This window comes from Heteronotia binoei, chromosome 13 (assembly GCF_032191835.1).
Source record: "Heteronotia binoei isolate CCM8104 ecotype False Entrance Well chromosome 13, APGP_CSIRO_Hbin_v1, whole genome shotgun sequence".
NCBI classification, from domain to species: Eukaryota; Metazoa; Chordata; class Lepidosauria; order Squamata; family Gekkonidae; genus Heteronotia; species Heteronotia binoei.
The window spans coordinates 13,268,634-13,289,974 of record NC_083235.1 but is presented as its reverse complement, the minus strand read 5'-3'; the positions used below and the strand labels follow the sequence as shown (position 1 = coordinate 13,289,974).

The 21,341-nt window shown below is 51.5% G+C and overlaps 1 protein-coding gene across 1 annotated transcript in view; it reads right to left on the bottom strand.

Moving 5' to 3' along the window:
• Positions 1-5,019: 5,019 nt before the first annotated feature.
• The window catches only part of PHF8 (PHD finger protein 8), a 52,718-nt gene continuing 36,396 nt past the window's right edge, over positions 5,020-21,341 (bottom strand). Inside the window, exons 15-21 of the mRNA XM_060252509.1 lie at positions 20,488-20,573; positions 15,384-15,523; positions 13,445-13,722; positions 10,182-10,277; positions 7,751-7,860; positions 6,090-6,435; positions 5,020-5,161 (exon numbers count right to left, since the gene is read on the bottom strand). Coding sequence (XP_060108492.1) covers positions 5,073-5,161; positions 6,090-6,435; positions 7,751-7,860; positions 10,182-10,277; positions 13,445-13,722; positions 15,384-15,523; positions 20,488-20,573 — 1,145 coding nt within the window. The 3' untranslated portion in view covers positions 5,020-5,072. The remainder of the gene's footprint in view (positions 5,162-6,089; positions 6,436-7,750; positions 7,861-10,181; positions 10,278-13,444; positions 13,723-15,383; positions 15,524-20,487; positions 20,574-21,341) is intronic.

The window sequence follows — 21,341 nt, the reverse complement described above, 5'->3', positions numbered from 1 at the left end:
TTCAAAACCTCCAAGGAAGGAGATTTTCCTCCAGTTATACTTTTTGCACTAAAACAGGGGTCCCCCAACCTTTGGGTGCTGTCCCTTTTCCAGTGTCTGCTAAGTGTTTTTTTTAGGGAGTGGGCGGAGCCAGGTAGGGCTTTTTCCAGCAAGGCTTCTGATTGGCTGTGCACAGAAGTGGAATTGTAGCAGGAGCTCCTTTGCATATTAGGCCACACGCCTGATGTAGCCAATCCTCTAAGACCTTACGAAACAGAGCCCTGTAAGCTCCAGGAGGATCGGCTACATCAGGGGTGTACGTGGCCTAATATGCAAAGGAGCTCCTGCTAAAATTCCACCCCCGGCTGTGCAGATTTTTTTAAAAAATGTTGCTTTGCCAGCAGCAGCTGCCACCATGGCACAAGGATCTGCTTTGTGCCGCTAAAGTCAAGCTGGGGCAATCGTTTTGTGGCTGGCTCCGCCTCCTGTGGCAGCCATTTTGTGGCTGTGGCAGGATTCCAAATATGCCTGCTGGCTAAAAAAACCCGGTGAGGATCCCTGCCCGAGTGAGGAAGATCCCGATGGAAGCAATCCAGAAAAGGCTGCACCTGTGGTTCAAAAACGGTGTACAAAAATTCGCTAGCCTTCTCCCCATTCCCAGACAGCACACGCATTTTGAAGCGAAGCCCACAGAAATGTCCTCAGAACAGACCGCAGCTCAGCTGAGGACAGGCGGAAGTCCTTCCAGGCTTCGGGCCTCTCTTACCCACCGCTACAAGTCCAGCACCTCTGAATCATACTACCTGCACGACAGCTTTATTTATTGTGAATTCCCGTCTGCGGTGGCGAACGGCTCTTCTCTTTAATTGTATTTTTAGTTCTTACAATAAAACAGAAGTCGCTGCTGAGGTTTCCATCTTAGAGCTATGTCTTAAACCGAGCAAGCCGTTGTACTAATTTTATACCCCCTTCCCATCTTCCTGTGGCGCAGAGTGGTAAAGCTGCAGTACTGCAGTCCAAGCTCTCTGCTCGTGACCTGAGTTCAATCCCGGTGGAAACTGGGTTCAGGTAGCTGGCTCAAGGTTGACTCAGCCTTCCATCCTTCTGTAGTCGGTCAAATGAGTCCCCAGTTAGCTGAGGGGAAAGCGTAGAATTCAGGGGTGGCCGATAGCTCTCCAGATGTTTTTTTGCCTACAACACCCGTCAGCCCCAGACAGCATGGCCAATGGCTAGGGCTGATGGGAGTTGTAGGCAAAAAAACATCTGGAGAGCTACCACTGGCCACCCCTGTAGGTGTAGATGTCTGGGGAAGGCGATGACAAAGCACCCCGTAAAAAAGTCTGCCGTGAAAACGTTGTGAAAGTAACATCACCCCAGAGTCAGAAACGACTGGTGTTTGCACAGGGGACTACCTTTACCTTTTCCCCATCGTGCATTGCTGAGGATTCCAGGCACAAGCTGATGGGGGTCATGGCATCGCGTACGACTTGGAATTCAGCTCGAGAATCCACCCCAGGTGCTAGGAAGGATCAGCCATTGGGGAGGGAAAAGCCCATCAAAATGGCCACACTGAGGAATTCCTGCTGTGGATTTTGAAGAACCAAACTGTTACACCCAAATCCAAAACCATGGCTCTAAGGGTGTTTTTACATTCAGTTTGATCCAGAGTTTTAGAGTCTTCAAATCACCTGCCACTGTTCCGCTTTAATTATTTTCCTTTTACATTTAAGCATTTCAATTTAGAGGGGCTGGGTCTCTGATCAGAGGCAGCCGGAATACCAGCGCTTAGTTAAATGTATACGATTGCTTGGAAATCGTGTCAACGCTGCAAAAACAATACAAATTTAAATTACTAGATGAGGCAAGCAATGATATGTAAAAATTTCAAGTGCTGTCAGTTCTCATGCAAATTACTGCACCTTGTGGCTTTTGGAGGAGTCTTTTAAAATGCATGAAAACTTCTACAATACAAGTTTGAAACGCCTGTAGAGAAAAGACCAATTTAAGACTAGTGTCGAGAAAAACGTTGCAGCAGCAGCAGCTCCAAAACGCATCTTACTGAAACAAATGTAGACGCTTCGGGCAGCAATGATGCAAAACAGTTGTGAGAACATTAGGTAATGTAAAAGGTGAGTTTCCAATGCGGTGATAGACTGTCACTAACTGTCAGTGTAAAAACACCCTAAATCCCTTCTAAGAGACGGTTTTCTTAAGGCAGTGAAGGCCGACACTGAGTTTGCTTCCAGCTCCAGTGAAGAAACAAACCTTTTAAAAAAAATTCCTGTGGTTGCCTAGTAACAGCCACTGAGGGAATCTGTTGCTTAAACTACAAGTGCTTTTTTCATTTCTTTTTTAACCTCATGTTTTTATTTTTAGAGTTCACATTTTTCTGCAAATCTAGGGTCCTTTCTGGGCTTATAGAAAGATTTGCCTTGCCTGTTAATGGCTCCGGTCACCAGTTTTAAGTACCCAAAGATTTGGCAGACTTCGCTATTCGAATATAAGGTGATTTCCAGGTTCCCAGGAGACAATGGCTCCCTTGAAACACACTTCGAATGGAGGAATGATCACCTCTGGGAGACTGCTCAAAGACGACGACTGCAGATTTATACCCTGCCCTTCTCTCTGAATTGGGGTCTCAGAGCGGCTTACAATCTCCTTTATCTCCTTCCCCCACAACAGACACCCTGTGAGGTGGGTGGGGCTGAGAGAGCTCTCCCAGAAGCTGTCCTTTCAAGGACAACTCCTACAAGAGCTATGGCTAACCCAAGGCCGTTCCAGCAGCCACAAGTGGAGAAGAGGGGAATCAAACCCTGTGAGGTAGGTGGGGGCTGAGAGAGCTCTGACAGAAGCTGCCCTTTCAAGGACAACTGCGAGAGCTTTGGCTGACCCAAGGCCATTCCAGCAGCTGCAAGTGGAGTAGCAGGGAATCAAACCCTGTGAGGTAGGTGGGGGCTGAGAGAGCTCTGACAGAAGCTGCCCTTTCAAGGACAACTCCTGCGAGAGCTTTGGCTAACTCAAGGCCATTCCAGCAGCTTCAAGTGGAGGAGTGGGGAATCAAACCCGGTTCTCCCACATAAGGGTCTGTGCACTTAACCACTACTACACGGAGAAGTGTGAGCTTACCACTAATTTGGAAACAGAGAATCAGCAAATCATGGACATAGGAAGCCTCTATAACGCTCCCCGCCCCCCAACATTAACCACTGCATGCAAAGCACCCTCCCTCCACCAATATTGCACAAGCCGAACTTTTCATTCTAGGAAGAACAGACTCAGGAAAGCACACATCCTCACATGAGCCGTACTAAACCAACAAAGGTTTTTTTTAATTCTAATCCTGAATATATAAAAAAAGTCTCAGCCTTGTTTTTGTAATTTTTTTTTTAAACACACGTTTCTAGAGAGAGACCTAAAAAATAGAATTCAAACATTTACACAAAGCCTGCCGGAGCCCGGCATAAAAATATGGGGATACAGCCATAGAACCTGAGCCGTGCGGCTGGGTAAGAAGGCCTTGAACTCCTTTCAGGGGTGGGGGCGGGGTGGGTGGGAGTGGCAGAGTGCCCGTTCTGCCACATACAGTTCCCACATGCTACAGGGAAGAGCGGAAGGGGCAGAGAAGACTGCTTTATGGCAAAAATGTAAAAAAAAAAAAAACAAACAGGCTCGGAGAGGAAACTATTAACAGGAGACATTTGCAACAGGAACCCTGGTTGAGCTGCACTGTAGCCGGTGCGTCCTAGCGGAAAGCTGGCCGGATCCACGCAAGGCGTGGCAGTTTGATCCCTCCAGTTCTCTGAGCGGTCCTGGGGCGGTGGCCATATGGAAGGTACTGACGGCTGGATTGTACCAAGGGGTGGAATTCTAGCAGGAGCTCCTTTGCATATCAGGCCACACCCCCTGATGTAGCCAATCCTCCAAGAGCTTACAAAAAAGAGCCCTGTAAGCTCTTGGAGGATTGGCTACATCAGGGCTGTGTGTGGCCTAATATGCAAAGGAGCTCCTGCTAGAATTCCACCCCTGACTTTACCACTTCTGACTGAAAGCTCCTCCGATGTCAGGCTAGAGACACGCGCCGCTATTGACGCACAACGATCGAGCCACAGGGCAGATTCTAAGCTAGTCTTCCCCCAGTGTGCTGGTTCTGGAAGTTCAAGGAGGGCTGACCATGCTGGTAGACACTCAACCATTTAACCCTCCTCCTGCCGTTCCACCCCTCTGTGTGCTCCAAAGTGGTCCAGGCCAGGCTCAGGTTAGTTGGGTGAAGCTACAGCCGGTCTATAAAAACACGGGCAGATTCAACTCGTCCCTGCCCAACTGAAGGTCTTCGGAGTCCACACAGGGGTGCTCCCCGCCCCTTTGGCTTGAACTTTTCTCCAGCCTTCCGCCTCCCCATGTTTTTTAGAAACAGCACAAGGGAAACACCACTGTATTTTCTGACGGGGGAGGCTGATTCCTGCCTCCTTGGAGTCTGTCAAGGCCCCGGCGAAGGGCTCTGTGGAAGGCTTATGGGGACTGGGGTTTCGGAAAGGAAGGAAGGACAGGCTACCTGTTTCAGCGAAGGCATCGAGAGGTTGCTTCCTGCTTGGAGGGAGGGAGGGGGGAAAGAAACCATTAAGGAAACAAACCAACGAACAAACCAACGAAAAAAACCACACCGAGATGCCGGGATGTCGTGTGCAACAGCCAAAATTCAAAAAGGTGATGAAGCAGTTGGGGGGGGGGGAGGAGAAGGAGGGGCCAACTGATGCCTCCTCGCGCGGTTTGGCAGAGGGGAACGGTGAATCCTCCCGAGGTATCAGCCCCAGAATGAAAGGAAGTGCATTGGGTCGAGGTAGGGATCGAAAGTCCGTGGGCCCGGGGGAGCCCTCGGACGGCCGCCTCTCTGGGAGCCGGTGCAATCCGGCCCGACATCGGAGCCGCCGCTGGTCTAGTTCGATGCTTCCGGCGGCGGGGGCAGCTCCATCCTGGCTCTGATCCACACGGGGAGGGGGAGGCTGCGTGGGCCGGCTCCGCGCCCCATTGTCCTGGCCGTGCCCCTCCTCGAGCGTCCCATGGGGTGAGGTCTGGAGCTGACCCGGGGACGGTGCTCAGAGCAGGAGCTTGCCGTTGCGATGGATCTTCAGGATGCGGCCGAGTCGCTGTTTAGCTGTCGCTAAGCCCTTCTTGGGGCGTTTCCCTGGACGAAGGGGGAGACAGAGTAGTTGGCACTCTTCCTTACAACAACTCCAACTTTTGCACCTGAGCAAACAGCCTCTGTGGACGAGGCATTCCAGGATGATGCTAAGCCCCAAAGGAGGAAAGATTAAAATGGTACCCGCTCCCATTCTTTTGCACTACGCAAAAGAATTGGATTGGATCAATATCTAGAGCATAGGTCCATCAATGGCTCTTAGCCACAAGATCTAGAGGGAACACTCTGTCTGGGGCAATGATGCTCCATATTCTTGGTGCTTTGGGGGGGGGGCACAGTGGGAGGGCTTCTAGTGTCCTGGTCCCATTGATGGACCTTCTCATGGCAGCTGTTTTTTTTGGCCACTGTGTGATACAGAGTGTTGGACTGGACAGGCCACTGGCCTGATCCAACATGGCTTCTCTTATGTTCTTATGTCTGGGGCAGTGATGCTCTGTATTCTTGGTGCTTTGGGGGGGGGGCACAGTGGGAGGGCTTCTAGTGTCCTGGCCCCATTGATGGACCTCCTGATGGCACCTGGGTTTTTTGGCCACTGTGTGATACAGTGTGTTGGACTGGATGGGCCACTGGCCAGATCCAACATGGCTTCTCTTATGTTCTTATGTGACACAGAGTGTTGGACTGGATGGGCCACTGGCCTGATCCAACATGGCTTCTCTTATGTTCTTATGTCTGGGACAGGGATGCTCTGTATTCTTGGTGCTTCGGGGGGTGGGGGTGGGCACAGCGGGAGGGCTTCTAGTGTCCTGGCCCCACTGGTTTTTTTGGCCACTGTGTGACATAGAATGTTGGACTGGAGGGGCCATTGACCTGATCCAACATGGCTTCTCTTATGTTCTTATGGAGGAGGCCCCTCCCCCTGAACCCGTCCAGTTGCCTCGCCCCTTCCGAAAGGCCAGGAACGTGAGCTTACCCTGTGCGGCTTGGGGACCCGGCGAGCCAGCTGAGGGGCGCCGCTGGGACAGGAAGACGCCTGGCGCCATGGGCGTGGAGCCCCGGTTCACCTGGGCCATTCCGAAGACGCTGGGCCGGGCTGTGTATTCATGATCCACGAGGCTGCCTGCAAACTGCTCCTGCTTGGGTTCAGGAGTGGGAGGGGTGGGCACCAGTGTGGCCGCGGGGTCCGGATCCTGTGGCGGCGGGGGGTCGAGTTCCACTTCCTCCTCCACGGGTTCTGGCTCTGGTTCTGGGCTGGGGGCCTTTGGAGAGGGCGGCTTCCTTTTCACCACCAGCTTCCTTCGCTGCAGCTTCTGGTGCTCCTTAAGACGGAACAAAGACGGAGGAAAGAGAGAAGGGTCATACGCTGGCTCTCTAGAACAGGGGTGTCGAACATGCGGCCCTGAGGCTGAATCAGGCTCTTGAGGGCTCCTGCCAGCCCCCACCCCCCAGCAACTGGCTGCCATCTGCTTCCTTCCGCCGCTCTCTTGCTTCCTTTCGCATCACAGCTTGCTTTGCCAGGCTTGCTCAATTGCACAGGAGCTACAGAGCAAAGGCTCTATCTTCTCCATTGGATGAGGTTCCTCCCTTGGGGAGGAAACGGGGGGAGGGAGAGCTTGCTTTGTCAGGCTCTCTCAATCACACATCAGAGCTACTGAGCCAAGCCTCTTTTTCTTTTATTGGCTGACGTTCCACCACCTGATGGACCTCCTGACGGCCCCTGCGTGACACAGTGTTGGACTGGATGGACCACTGGCTTGATTAGTGCTCCCTCTAAGCTGAGTGAGTGCAAGCTAACTCGCAGTTTTTTCAGTTTCCAGCTCACACATTGTTGTCTTAGTCAGGAAGGATGGCCCCAGAGAGAACTGATTTATGCAGCAGCTCACAACTTTAATGCCAGTAGCTCACAAAGTAGAATTTCTGCTCACAAGACTCCACAGCTTAGAGCAGGAGTGTCAAACCTGTGGCCTGAGGGCCAAATCAGGCCCCCAGAGGACTCCTATCAGGCCCCCAAGCAACTGGCTGTCATCTGCTTTCCTTCTCCCTCTCTCTTGCTTCCTTCCGCATCACAGCTTGCTTTGCCAGACTGGCTCAATCACACAGGAGCTACAGAGCAAAGCCTCTATTTTCTCCATTGGCTAAGGCTCCTACCCCTCCTGGTCCCCTGGGGAAGAAAGGAAAGAGCCAGAGCTTCCTTTGCCCAGTTCCCTGAATCACACAGGAGAGCTACAAAGAAAGCACCATTAAGACCAACAAATGCTGATGTTTTAAGTTGTGTTTTTTTTTTTTTTTTAAAAACCCCTTTAATTATGTTTCTGTCCTTTATAAAGTTCATCTCTCTGCTCCGTGGCATTACATTTTATGACCCACACAGCCTGGCCCGACAAGGTCTCATTGATGTCAGATCCAGCCCTCACAACAAATGAGTGTGACACCCCCGGCTTATTGGGCCCGATCCAACATGGCTTCCCTTGCATTCTTATGCATGCCCCCAATTTGTTTCTGATTCCAGTCCTACCCACTGAACCATCCCCCAACTTGCCCCACAAAGAAGGCAAAGCCAGGCAGAAGGGGAAGGCTGCTCTCCCGAGACCCTGCACCTGGCACCCCCTCCTCGCAAACGAGTCCGGCTCTTACCTGCTGAGCCAGCTTGGCCGCTGCGGCTGCCAGCCCGGTCTCGACGGAAGCGACTCGGGTGCCCTCGCGCACGGGGCGCACCTGTTTGGGCAGGCTTGGGGTGACTCGGGCTGCAAAGAGAGGGAGAGACAGGAGATGGATATCCGGGGCCCACCCTCCGGCTTTCTCTTCAGGGTGACCCGGCCTTTGGCGGCTAAGAAAGGAAGGAGGCCCCAGACTGGTTCCCCCCATTCCAAAGAGCCAAGTTCCCTTGGAGAGGTTTCCAAAATTGCATCAGCCGGGAAGAGGCTCCCAAGGACTCTAGTCGAAGTTCCCCTTGCAAAGTTGTGCCCCATGCAAACGCTTACCCACTGAACCAAGGCAGACAAAAGGAAACGCTACGCTAACTGACACAGAGAGCAACTGAAATGTGGAATTTGCTGCAGTGATGGAGGCATGGAGGATGGATCTATCAATGGCTACTAGCCGTGGTGACTGAGGGCAACCTCCACATTCAGAGGCACAAACCTTCTGAATCCCAGAACCAGGAGGCAACATCAGGGGAAGGCCTGGGCCTTCTCTGCCCCGTTGTTGGTCCTCCAGAGGAACTGGTTGCTGGACTAGGTGGACCACTGGTCTGATCCAGCAGGGCTCTCCTGATGTCTTATGAAGGCCTCAGCCTCTCTGCCCTGTTGTTGGCCCTTCAGGGGAACTAGTCGGTCACTGTGTGAGACAGGAGGCTGGACAAGATGGGCCACTGGTCTGATCCAGCACAGCTCTTCTGATGTTCTTATGAAGGCCTCAGCCTCAAAACTCTGTTTTTGGCCCTCCAGAGGAGCTGGCTGGCCACTGTGTGAGGCAGGATGCTGGACTAGATGGGCCACTGGTCTGATCCAGCAGGGCTCTTCTGATGTTCTCATGAAGGCCTCGGCCTCTCTGCCCTGTTGTTGGCCCTCCAGAGGAGCTGGCTGGCCACTGTGCGAGACAGGATGCTGGACTGGATGGGCCACTGGCATGATCCAGCAGGGCTCTTCTGATGTTCTTATGAAGGCCTCGGCCTCTCTGCCCTGCTGTTGGCCCTCCAGAGGAACTGGCTGGCCACTGTGTGAGAGAGGATGCTGGACTGGATGGGCCACTGGCATGATCCAGCAGGGCTCTTCTGATGTTCTTATGAAGGCCTCGGCCTCTCTGCCCTGCTGTTGGCCCTCCAGAGGAACTGGCTGGCCACTGTGTGAGAGAGGATGCTGGACTGGATGGGCCACTGGCATGATCCAGCAGGGCTCTTCTGATGTTCTTATGAAGGCCTCGGCCTCTCTGCCCTGCTGTTGGCCCTCCAGAGGAACTGGCTGGCCACTGTGTGAGACAGGATGAAGAAGAAGAAGAGGAAGAATTGCAGATTTACACCCCGCCCTTCTCTCTGGATCAGAGACTCAGAGCGGCTCACAATCTCCTATATCTTCTCCTGGATGCTGGACTAGATGGGACAATTTCCCTGCCTGGATCAGTGTTTATAGCAGAATTATGCTGAAGTTATTAGAATGTTTCTGACTTACTTAGAAACGTGGAATAGGTACAACCCATCCCATGGGTCACCTGATTCAAATGGGCTAGACAGATTCCTGTCTCCTCTAATCTGGCCCAGAGCCTGGAATGCATGACCCCTGAACTCAGGATGGGAACGTGAGAGGGAGGGATGTGTGTTCCCTGCCTCGAAAGAGGCGAGTAAGATGATCTCTCTGTCTGGTAGAATGTATTCTTCTGCTCACTGTGAAGAAAGGTATTGTGAATTTAGGGGGAGGTATTTGTGAGCTTCCTGCATTGTGTAGCGGGCTGGACTAGATGACCTTGGAGGTCCCTTCTAACTCTATGATTCTATGGAAGTGCAGAATGTAAAGCAGGATACAGAAGCTCCAGCCCTGACCAGTGGGCATCTGGTTTAGAAACATCCCAAGTTCCTAAGGCCAAAGGGATGGCCAAACTGCAGCTTGGGAGCCACATGTGGCTCTTTCACATATCGTGTGGCTCTTGAAGCCCCCATCAGCCAGCTTGGAGAAGGCATTTGTCTCTTTAAATCACTTCTCCAAGTCAAGCCAGTCAGCAGCTTGGAGAATGTATTTAAATTTAAAGTTGCTTCCTTTCCACCTCTCCCTCCCTCCCTCCATTTTCCTTCCTTCCCTCCAACATTTGATGTTCATGTCTTGTGGCTCTCAAACATCTGTCATTCTATGTGGCCTTTATGTCAAACGAGTTTGGCCACTCCTCTCCTAAGGTGTTAGCCAGGCATTTCACCCACATGCTCTCAAGCACACCTAAATCACGAGGACTAGAAACTTCCTTTAAAAACAAAACAGAAACCATTCAAGCTGAGAACCTAAGGAGATGGAATTGAGCTGTGAGCGTGGGACACGTGCAGGAAACCGTGCGCTGTGCAAAAAATCCTGAGGACAATTACCCTTGGGACTCCATGGAGCATCGTCTGTGGACTTCTTTTTCTTTGGCAGCGACTTCAGTGCTGGGTCATCTTCGTCAGATTCCAAGGAAGGGTAAACTGCAGAGAGAGAGAGAGTGGAGGGAATGAATATGGTACAGATGGTTCCATCCCTTATTTCCGTAGCAGGATTTGGCCTGCAATTTCACAGTCAGGCGGGGAAAAGAAGCCTCCACGATTGTCAGCGGTCCTGTGGTGGCAGCGCCTATGTTTCCCACAGCAACTGGCTGGAAGTCAAAGAAACATAAACCAGGAAGGCTGGTCTAGTCTAATCCCAATCCTGCAAGGGGTCAAATCCTCTATTCATCTCTGCCTCCTCCACCCCAAAAAAGAGCAGTAGGAGGCCAGGTGACTCAAGTAAATGAGCCAAGCTGTATATACAAGAAAAGACAGCCGCCACCTAGACTCACCTAACGGCCTGGCCCAGTGGGGAGGAATCAATTGTCTGCCCCCTTATCTGGTGATCGCTTAACCCTGAGCATGCCAGCCAAACTGACCTACCGAGTTTATGCCAAAGGCAATTTGGATTGACGCTTCGTACTACGCACATCCGGAGCCTTTCCGAAGGTCACAACTGAGGGCCTTTTGGATTCTGAGAAATGTCTGGCGTGCTACAACCAAAGGCCCCCCCCCATTTCCCTAATTCTAAAACTGGAATAAGTTACGCGGCCTGGGAAAACCTGCCTATGCTACATCTGCGTCTTTCTCATGACTGCACATGTTCCTAACTCCTTGTCCCGTGTGCAAAAGATCTCTCCAATGACTAGAGCAGGGGTGGCTTTTTCACACTTATTGTGTGACTTCTGAAGCCCCCACCACCCCGGTGGCCAACTTGGAAAAGGCATTTGTCTCTTTAAATCACTTCTCCAAGCCAAGACGGCGAGCAGCTTGGAGAACGCATTTAAAGTTGAAGCTGCTTTCTTTCCACCACTCCCTCCCTCCTCCCATCTATTTTCCTTCCTTCCTTTCTGTCTTGTGGCTCTCAAACATCTGACGTTTATTCTATGTGGCTCTTGCGTTAAGCAAGTTTGGCCACCCCTGGCCTAGAGACACGAATGAACAGTTAAGGGCAGGGCAAGGTTAGGAAGGGGGCGGGATCGCTGGGAAGTGCCACTGTGCAAACCAGGCTCTTGGGGAGCTTTAGCTTGGAGAAACGTCGACTGCAGAGTGACATGATAGAGGTTTACAAGATTATGCATGGGATGGAGAAGGTAGAGAAAGAAGTCCTTTTCTCCCTTTCTCACAATACAAGAACTCATGGGCACTCAATGAAACTGCTGAGCAGTCAGGTTAAAAAGGATAAAAGGAAGTCCTTCGTCACCCAAAGGGTGATTAACATGTGGAATTCACTGCCACAGGAGGTGGTGGCGGCTACAAGCTTCACGAGGGGATTGGATAAAAATATGGAGCAGAGGTCCATCAGTGGCTATTAGCCACAGTGTATGTGTGTATGTATATGTGTGTGTGTGTGTATATACACACACGCATATACTGGCCACTGTGTGACACAGAGTGTTGGACTGGATGGGCCACTGGCCTGATCCAACATGGCTTCTCTTATGTTCAGGCTGAAAAAGCTCCTCTCCCAGCAGCCGTGGAGGCTAGAAACCGAACATTTTATTTATTTATTTACCTTACATTTGTACGCCGCCTACTCCATACGGACTCTGGGCAGCTCACAGTCACAATACCATAACAACAATGCCTTATGGTTATAAAATCAAAAACATATAACAATTTATAATTTGAAAATTTAAAATGGTGCTATAAAATTTCTTACATAGGTGGTCCCAGCTTCATTACAGTTCTTAATTCCCTGTAGCAGTCCATTAGGTGTCTTACAGATGGATGATCGTGCTCAGCGAAATGACAAAAAGTCTCCAAAATCCCCTGCGAGACCCTGGATCAGGGGCACCCCACCTTGTCGAGACGACGGGCCCTTCTAAGATTCTGATGCGGTGTGGCGGGTGCAGCACGTTTCAAAGATCTGCAGAGCTGATTTGGTCTCTGGGAGCCAATCAGAAGGCCAGCTGGGAGAAAAACACACTCAGCCCGACCCCCTTTCTAAAAAACGTTTGGCGGGCACCAGGAAAGGGTTTGGTGACCACCGTGTGTTGGGGGGGGGGGCTGCCCTGGATTCTGTGCCAGGGCAGCCTTCAGTGGGGGGTGGTGGTGGGAAGGTGCTTCGTTATTGGGTCATCTGCTCTCCCCCTGCAGTCCAGGAGAGCAGAACTGCCCCCTGCAGTTCAGTGCATAGCTGAACTCCCCCCTCATTTCAATTCCCACTCAGGATTCATTCATTCATTCACTCGCACTCATTGGTTCATTCCATCCAATTTATACTTCACCCTAACCCCCCCAATGGTCTCTGGGCAGCTTACAGCCTAAAACAGGGGTGGCCAAACTGTGGCTTGGGAGCCACATGTGTCTCTTTCACACATATCGTGTGGCTCTCAAAGCCCCCACCACCCTATCGGCCAGCTTGGAGAAGGCGTTTCTCTCTTTAAATCACTTCTCCAAGCCAAGCCAGTTGACGGGCTGGAGAATGTATGTAAAGTTGAAGTTGTTTTCTTTCCACCTCTCTCTCCTCTCTCTCCATCGATTTCCTTCCTTCCTTCCAGTTTGGTGTAGTGGTTAAGTGCGTGGACTCTTATCTGGGAGAACCGGGTTTGATTCCCCACTCCTCCACTTGCAGCTGATGGAATGGCCTTGGGTTAGCCATAGCTCTCGCAGAGCTGTCCTTGAAAGGGCAGCTTCTGGGAGTGCTCTCTCAGCCCCACCTACATTCACTGGGTTTGATTCCCCACTCCTCCACTTGCAGCTGCTGGAATGGCTTTGGGTCAGCCATAGCTCTGGCAGAGGTTGTCCTTGAAAGGGCAGCTGCTGTGAGAGCCCTCTCAGCCCCAGCCACCTCACAGGGTGTCTGTTGTCAGGGAGGAAGATAAAGGAGGTTGTGAGCCGCTCTGAGATTCGGAGTGGAGGACGGGATATAAATCTAATTATCTCCTTCCTTCCCTCAAATTCTGAATTGCCCAAGCTAAGCCAGCTTGGAGAATGCATTTAAAGTTTCTTTCTTTCCACCTCTCCCTCCCCCCATCTATTTCCCTCCCTCCCTCCAACATCTTATGTTTATTCTATGTGGCTCCTGCATTCACAAGTTTGCCCCTCCCTTGCCTAAAACCGTCAACAATAAAGCAATCAACAATATCAATGCATAGGCTCCTTACTGTACTCGGCGTCCTTGAAGCAGGCCCCCAGGCTCTCCTGCTCGTCCATGCTGGCCTCCTCTTCCTCGCTCTCGGTGCTGTGGTGAGCCGGCCGCTTGATGGGCCTCTTCCCCGGCCGCTGTGCCCCGGAGGCTCCCGCCGGACCGCGCTCGTGCCCACCGGCCGCCAGCCAGGCCTGCAGCGCTGAGGCGCCTGGTGAGGACGAGGAGGACTGGAGGTTGGCCATGCACAGCATGCCCTGGATGGCTTCCTGAGTGCTGGGGGAGGCGGGGGCATCACTGGGGAGGGGAGAAGAGACACAGGATCAGAGAAGGGGCTTGAGTAGAAGACCAGTACGGGACAGCGGCAGCCTTGCGGCTCGGGGGAAATGTGGGATTAGCTGCCGGAGGATATCATGATGGCCATAGGAACAGCTTTCCAAGGGGATTAGATAGATTCAGGGAAAAAGAAGTCTAGTCAGGAACCCCTACGTTCAGGAGCCCTAATCCTCTGAATCCCAGAACCCGGAGGCAACATCAGGGCGAGGCCTTGGCCTCTATGCCCTCCTCCAAAGGGACTGCTACTGTGTGAGACGGGATGCTGGACTAGATGGACCCTCACTGGTCTGATCCAGCAGGGCTCTTCTGATGTTCTTATGAAGGCCTCGGCCTCTATGCCCTGTTGTTGGCCCTCCAGAGGAACTGGTTAGCCACTGCGTGAGACAGGACGCTGGACCGGATGGACCACTGGTCTGATCCAGCAGGGCTCTTCTGATGTTCTTATGAAGGCCTCGGCCTCTATGCCCTGTTGTTGGCCCTCCAGAGGAACTGGCTGGCCACTGTGTGAGGCAGGATGCTGGACCGGATGGACCACTGGTCTGATCCAGCAGGGCTCTTCTGATGTTCTTATGAAGGCCTCGGCCTCTATGCCCTGTTGTTGGCCCTCCAGAGGAACTGGTTGGCCACTGTGTGAGAAAGGATGCTGGACCGGATGGACCACTGGTCTGATCCAGCAGGGCTCTTCTGATGTTCTTATGAAGGCCTCGGCCTCTATGCCCTGTTGTTGGCCCTCCAGAGGAACTGGTTAGCCACTGCGTGAGACAGGACGCTGGACCGGATGGACCACTGGTCTGATCCAGCAGGGCTCTTCTGATGTTCTTATGAAGGCCTCGGCCTCTATGCCCTGTTGTTGGCCCTCCAGAGGAACTGGCTGGCCACTGTGTGAGGCAGGATGCTGGACTGGATGGACCACTGGTCTGATCCAGCAGGGCTCTTCTGATGTTCTTATGAAGGCCTCGGCCTCTATGCCCTGTTGTTGGCCCTCCAGAGGAACTGGCTGGCCACTGTGTGAGAAAGGATGCTGGACCGGATGGACCACTGGTCTGATCCAGCAGGGCTCTTCTGATGTTCTATGAAGGCCTCGGCCTCTGTGCCCTGTTGTTGGCCCTCCAGAGGAACTGGCTGGCCACTGTGTGAGAAAGGATGCTGGACTGGATGGACCACTGGTCTGATCCATCAGGGCTCTTCTGATGTTCTTATGAAGGCCTCGGCCTCTGTGCCCTGTTGTTGGCCCTCCAGAGGAACTGGTTGGCCACTGTGTGAGACAGGATGCTGGACCGGATGGACCACTGGTCTGATCCAGCGGGGCTCTTCTGATGTTCCTATGCTGATGCCAACCTTGGCAGGAAGCACCCCTGCCATTGCACGAAGGCTCCTTTGGCTTCAAACTGTACTTAGCAAGAGGACCGTAACTCATGTGGGTGGAGAAAACACAAATCGCATTACTCTGATCTGAAGGGATGAGTTTTGTCCATTGGCAAAGACATACTCTGGTACACTCGGGGAAATTTGTGGTCACTCCTGCACAAGCCCCATCCCAAGCATGGAACAGGGCAGAAGCCGCGTGGAGGCGAAGGATCTGTTAGGACAGCCGGGAGCCCCGCCAGGCAGCCACTTCTCACCTGAGCTCATCGTAGTCTGCGCCGCCCACCTGCCGACTGGCTTTCAGCAGGTCCAGGATCCCCCCGGCACTGCTGCTGCCCTCCAGCTGCTCGTCACCGGACGCCTCTTCCTCATCGTCCTCTTCTGTGGTGTAGTCCTCCTGAAAATAACATAGGAGAAACCAGGGCTTTTTTGCAGAAAAAGCCCAGCAGGAACTCATTTGCATATTAGGCCACACCCCCTGATGCCACCAGTTTCACCCAGAGCTTTTTTGTAGAAAAAGCCCAGCAGGAATCCATTTGCATATTAGGCCACACACCCCTGACACCAAGCCAGTTGGAACTGCGTTCCTGCTCAAAAAAAGCCCTGGGAGAAACCATGCTGGATCAGGTCTGCAGGCTGCAGTGAGGCCTGCAGGCTCCAGAGAAGAAAGCCTAAATTTCCCAGGATTCTTTTGGAGGGAAACTAGCCCAGAGATGGGTGGAACCTGAAAGGAGAGCATAAAAAGGGCCAAGCACAGACAGGGTGTGTTCTTTCCAGGAGAGGCTGCAGGCAGAGAGTTTCTCTGTCTAGAGAGGCTGCAGACAGAGAGGGAGGCAGCAGGAAGATCCCTCATCCAAGTGAGGTGGTGAGTTTTAGTATTAGAGTAGGGACTGTCCAGCTAAATGCGTCAGGGCTTTTGTTTATTTGCACCTACCTCTACTGTTTCATATTTACTATAGCACTAAATCTTTATCACCTACTTACTGCTTTAGAGCACTAATAATAAACTTCTTTTGTTGCTATACTGCCTGGGTTCTTATAAGAACATAAGAGAAGCCATGTTAGATCAGGCCAATGGCCCATCCAGTCCAACATTCTGTGTCACACAGCGGCCAAATATATATACACACACACACACACACACACACTGTGGCTAATAGCCACTGATGGACCTCTGCTCCATATTTTTATCTAACCCCTTCTTGAAGGTGGCTATGCTTGTGGCCGCCACCACCTCCTGTGGCAGTGAATTCCACATGTTAATCACCCTTTGGGTGAAGAAGTACTTCCTTTTATCCGTTTTAACCTGTCTGCTCAGCAATTTCATCGAATGCCCACGAGTTCTTGTATTGTGAGAAAGGGAGAAAAGTACTTCTTTCTCTACTTTCTCCATCCCATGCATTATCTTGTAAACTTCTATCATGTCACCCCTCAGTCGACGTTTCTCCAAGCTAAAGAGCCCTAAGCGTTTCAACCTTTCTTCATAGGGAAGGTGTTCCAGCCCTTTAATCATTTTAGTTGCCCTTTTCTGAACTTTCTCCAATGCTATAATATCCTTTTTGAGGTGCGGCGACCAGAACTGCACACAGTACTCCAAATGAGACCGCACCATCGATTTATACAGAGGCATTATGATACTGGCTGATTTGTTTTCAATTCCCTTCCTAATAATTCCCAGCATGGCGTTGGCCTTTTTTATTGCAAACGCACACTGTCTTGACATTTTCAGTGAATTATCTACCATGACCCCAAGATCTCTCTCTTGGTCTGTCTCTGCCAGTTCACACCCCATCAACTTGTATTTGTAGCTGGGATTCTTGGCCCCAATGTGCATTACTTTGCACTTGGCCACATTGAACCGCATCTGCCACGTTGACGCCCACTCACCCAGCCTCAACAGATCCCTTTGGAGTTCCTCACAATCCTCTCTGGTTCTCACCACCCTGAACAATTTAGTGTCATCCGCAAATTTGGCCACTTCACTGCTCACTCCCAACTCTAAATCATTTATGAACAAGTTAAAGAGGATGAGACCCAGTACCGAGCCCTGCGGCACCCCACTGCTTACCGTCCTCCACTGCGAAGACTGCCCATTTATACTCACTCTCTGCTTCCTATTACTCAGCCAGTTTTTGATCCACAAGAGGACCTGTCCTTTTACTCCATGACTCTCAAGCTTTCTAAGGAGCCTTTGATGAGGAACTTTATCAAAAGCTTTCTGGAAGTCAAGGTAAACAACATCTATCGGGTCTCCTTTGTCCACATGTTTGTTCACCCCCTCAAAGAAATGTAACAGGTTAGTGAGGCAAGATCTTCCCTTGCAGAACCCATGCTGAGTCTTCCTCAATAACCCGTGTTCATCAATGTGCCTACTCATTCTGTCCTTGATAATGGTTTCTACCAACTTCCCCGGTATTGAAGTCAGACTGACTGGCCTGTAATTTCCCGGATCTCCTCTGGAACCCTTTTTAAAGATGGGGGTGACATTTGCTACCTTCCAATCCTCAGGAACGGAGGCAGATTTCAATGAAAGATTACAGATCTCTGTCAGAAGATCCACAAGTTCAACCCTGAGCTCTTTCAGAACTCTCGGATGTATGCCATCCGGACCCGGTGACTTATTAGTTTTTAATTTGTCTATCAGTTGTAGGACCTCCTCTTTTGTCACCTCAATCTGACTCAGGTCTTTCAACACCCCTTCCAATATTAGTGGTTCTGGGGCGGGCAAACACTTCTCATCTTCCACGGTGAAGACGGAGGCAAAAAATGCATTCAGCTTCTCAGCCATTTCCCCATCCTCCTTCAGTAATCCTTTTACCCCATGGTCATCCAAGGGCCCCACTGCTTCCCTGGCTGGTTTCCTACTTCTAATATATTTGAAGAAATTTTTATTGTTGGTCTTTATGTTTTTTGCAATATGCTCCTCATAGTCCCATTTTGCCTGCCTGATCACAGTCTTGCATTTGATTTGCCACTGCCTGTGTTCCCTTTTATTAATCTCACTTGGACTGGTTTTCCACCGCTTAAAGGAGTCCTTCTTACCTTTTACAGCTTCCATTACTTTGTTTGTTAACCATGCTGGCCTCTTCTTATACCTGTTTGTGCCTTTCCTAACTTGTGGTATGTATTTTATCTGAGCTTCTAGGATTATAGTTTTAAATAGCCTCCAAGCTTCCCCAAGGGTTTTGACCGTATTTACCTTTCCTTTCAGTTTCCTCCTCACATGCCTCCTCATCTCAGAGAATTTACCCCTTTTAAAGTTAAATGTGGTTGTGGCGGTCTTTTTGGGCAACTCCCTATTTATACAAATGGTATAAATGGTATAAATGGTTCTTATGTCTCCTTGGTCACAGTTTAAGAGGTATTTTCTAATAAGGAAGACAAGGGTGGTTGGGTGCTCTGAGCCCTCCCATGCAGTCTCTACCAGAGTGGTGGCAGCCAGTAGAAGGCCCTGCTAGGCCCCTGCTGTGTGACAAGGCCAATGGCCCATCCAGTCTAGCCCTCTGTGTCACACAGTAGCCAAAACCCAGGAGCCATCAGGAGGTCCATCAGAAGGGCCAGAACTCCAGAAACCCTCCAACTATTCCCCCTCAAGCACCAAGACAAAGCATCACTGCCCCAGACATAAGAATGTAAGACAAGCCATGATGGATCAAGCCAGTGGCCCATTCAGTCCAACACTATGTCATTCAGTGGCCAAAACCCAGGAGCCATGAGGAGGTCCATCAGAAGGGCCAGAACTCCAGAAACCCTCCCACTGTTGTCCCAAGCACCAAGAAGGCAGAGCATCACTGCCCCAGACATGAGAAGCCATATTGGATCAGGCCAATGGCCCATCCAGTCCAACACTCTATGTCACGCAGTGGCCAAAACCCAGGGGCCATCAGGAGGTCCACCAGCGGGACCAGAACTCCAGAAGCCCTCCCACTGTTGCCCCCCCAAGCACCAAGAAGGCAGAGCATCACTGCCCCAGACATAAGAATGTAAGACAAGCCATGTTGGACCAGGCCAAGGGCCCATTCAGTCCAATATTCTGGGTCACACAGTGGCCAAAACCCAGGAGCCATCAGGAGGTCCATCAGAAGGGCCAGAACTCCAGAAGCCCTCCCACTGTTCCCCCCCCCACACACCAAGAAGGCAGAGCATCACTGCCCCAGACATAAGAATGTAAGAGAAGTCATGTTGGATCAGGCCAAGGGCCCATTCAGTCCAACACTCTGTGTCACACAATGGCCAAAACCCAGTGCCCATCAGGAGGTCCACCAGTAGGACCAGAACTCCAGAAGCCCTCCCACTGTTCCCCCCCAAGCACCAAGAAGACAGAGCATCACTGCCCCAGTGTTTCTCCAATCCCTTCTTGAAGCTGTCTATGCCTCTGCTGCCAACACTTCCTGTGCTAGTGAATTCCACGTGTTAATGACTCTTTGGGTGAAGAAGTACTTCCTGTTACCTGTTCCAAACCTCGTTAATTTCATGGCGTGCCCAGAAGTTCTTGTCTTGTGAGAAAGGGAGAAAAGGACTTCTTTCTCTACCTTCCCTATCACACGCATAATCTTGTAAACCTCCATCATGTCCCCCCACCTCCCTACTGTCGTTTCTCCAAGCTTAAGAGGCCCAGGGCATTTGGGGCTGCCTGGGCAGCTGAGCCGAGACTGGCACCCCCAGCTCCCTCCCACCAGGGCCAAGATGGATGCAGAAGGGAAAATGCGCGGTGGTTCAGAAAAAGGCTGAGAGTTTCCTAATAAAGGGGGAGGGTAAGGTGGGGAATCCTCAGGATTAACTCAAGAGGAAACCTCCTGGAGTCCAAATCCCCCAGTATTAGAACTTGAGCCACTCCAGAGCCTAATCTCCGGCATTCAAAATGGACCCTGAGCAGTGTTCTCTCTAAGCTGAGTTAGCATGAGCTAGCCGTGAGCTAGCTTTAGCCGCCAGCTCACACATTTTTTGTCTTAGATCAGGAAGGATGACCCCAGAGCACAATAATTTATGCCGCAACTCACCGCTTTAATGCCGGTAGCTCACAAGATAGAATGTTTGCTCACAAGACTCTGCAGCTCAGAGGGAACATAGGTCCTGGCCAATGTTCCCTTTAAGCTGAGTTAGCATGAGCTAGTTCACAGATTTCTAGCCTTCAGCTCACAGATTTTTGTCTTAGCTCAGGAAGGATGACCCCAGAGCCCACTAATTTATGCAGTAGCTCACAACTTTAACGCCAGCAGCTCATAAAGTAGAATGTTTGCTCACAAGACTCTGCAGCTCAAAGGGAACGTTGGTCTTGAGCTAAACCCAGACAGGCCTGAGCTCTGCTCAGACCCCCCCCCCCCCCCAGCCTTGTTGAGCTCTCTGCCGCCCGCAACTGACCTCAATGTCAAAGTCCACTTCCCCCGGCTCTCGCACTCGGTTTGGGTCGGAACAGGGTTTGGCTCGTGGCAGCTTCCGGGGAAATGCTTGAATCGCAAGTTTTAAAAACAGAGAGAGAGAGAGGCAGCAAAATCAATTTCATTGTCGAACGCGCCAGAGAACCCTTCTGTATGCAAGCGGTGAGCTAGAGCTAGCTAGAGATTGTAACTGGAGAACTGAGCTCCTGCGTTAATAGCCAAAAGCAATCTCATAAAGGACCCTGAAATGCTAAGCATCACCAGGGCGGGCCCTGCCACTAGGCAAACTGGGTGATCGCCTAGGGTGCCTGCCAGCTGGAGGGCGCAGAATTGGGCAACCCCCCATGTGACTCGGCGACATTATCGGTGAAGGGTGCCACACGGCCTAGGGCCGGCCCTGAGCATCAACAGAATGTGTAATCTACTTGACGGATGGCTTCTGTCCAGAATTTTCACCTACTTCTGATTACAAGAAGACGACGACTGCAGATTTATACCCCGCCCTTCTCTCTGAATCAGAGACTCCAAGCGGCTCACAATTTCCTATATCTTCCTCCCTCACAACAGACACCCTTGAGAGGCGGGTGGGGCTGAGAGGGCTCTCACAGCAGCTGCCCTTTCAAAGACAACCTCTGCCAGGGCTATGGCTGACCCAAGACCATGCTAGCAGGTGCAAGTGGAGGCGTGGGGAATCATACCCGGTTCTCCTAGATAAGAGTCCGCGCACTTCACCACTACACCAAACCGACTCTCAATCAAGCCTTCCGAGAACTCCTAGAGCAGGGGTGGCCAATGCTAGCTCTCCAGATGTTTTTTGCCTACAACTCCCATCAGCCC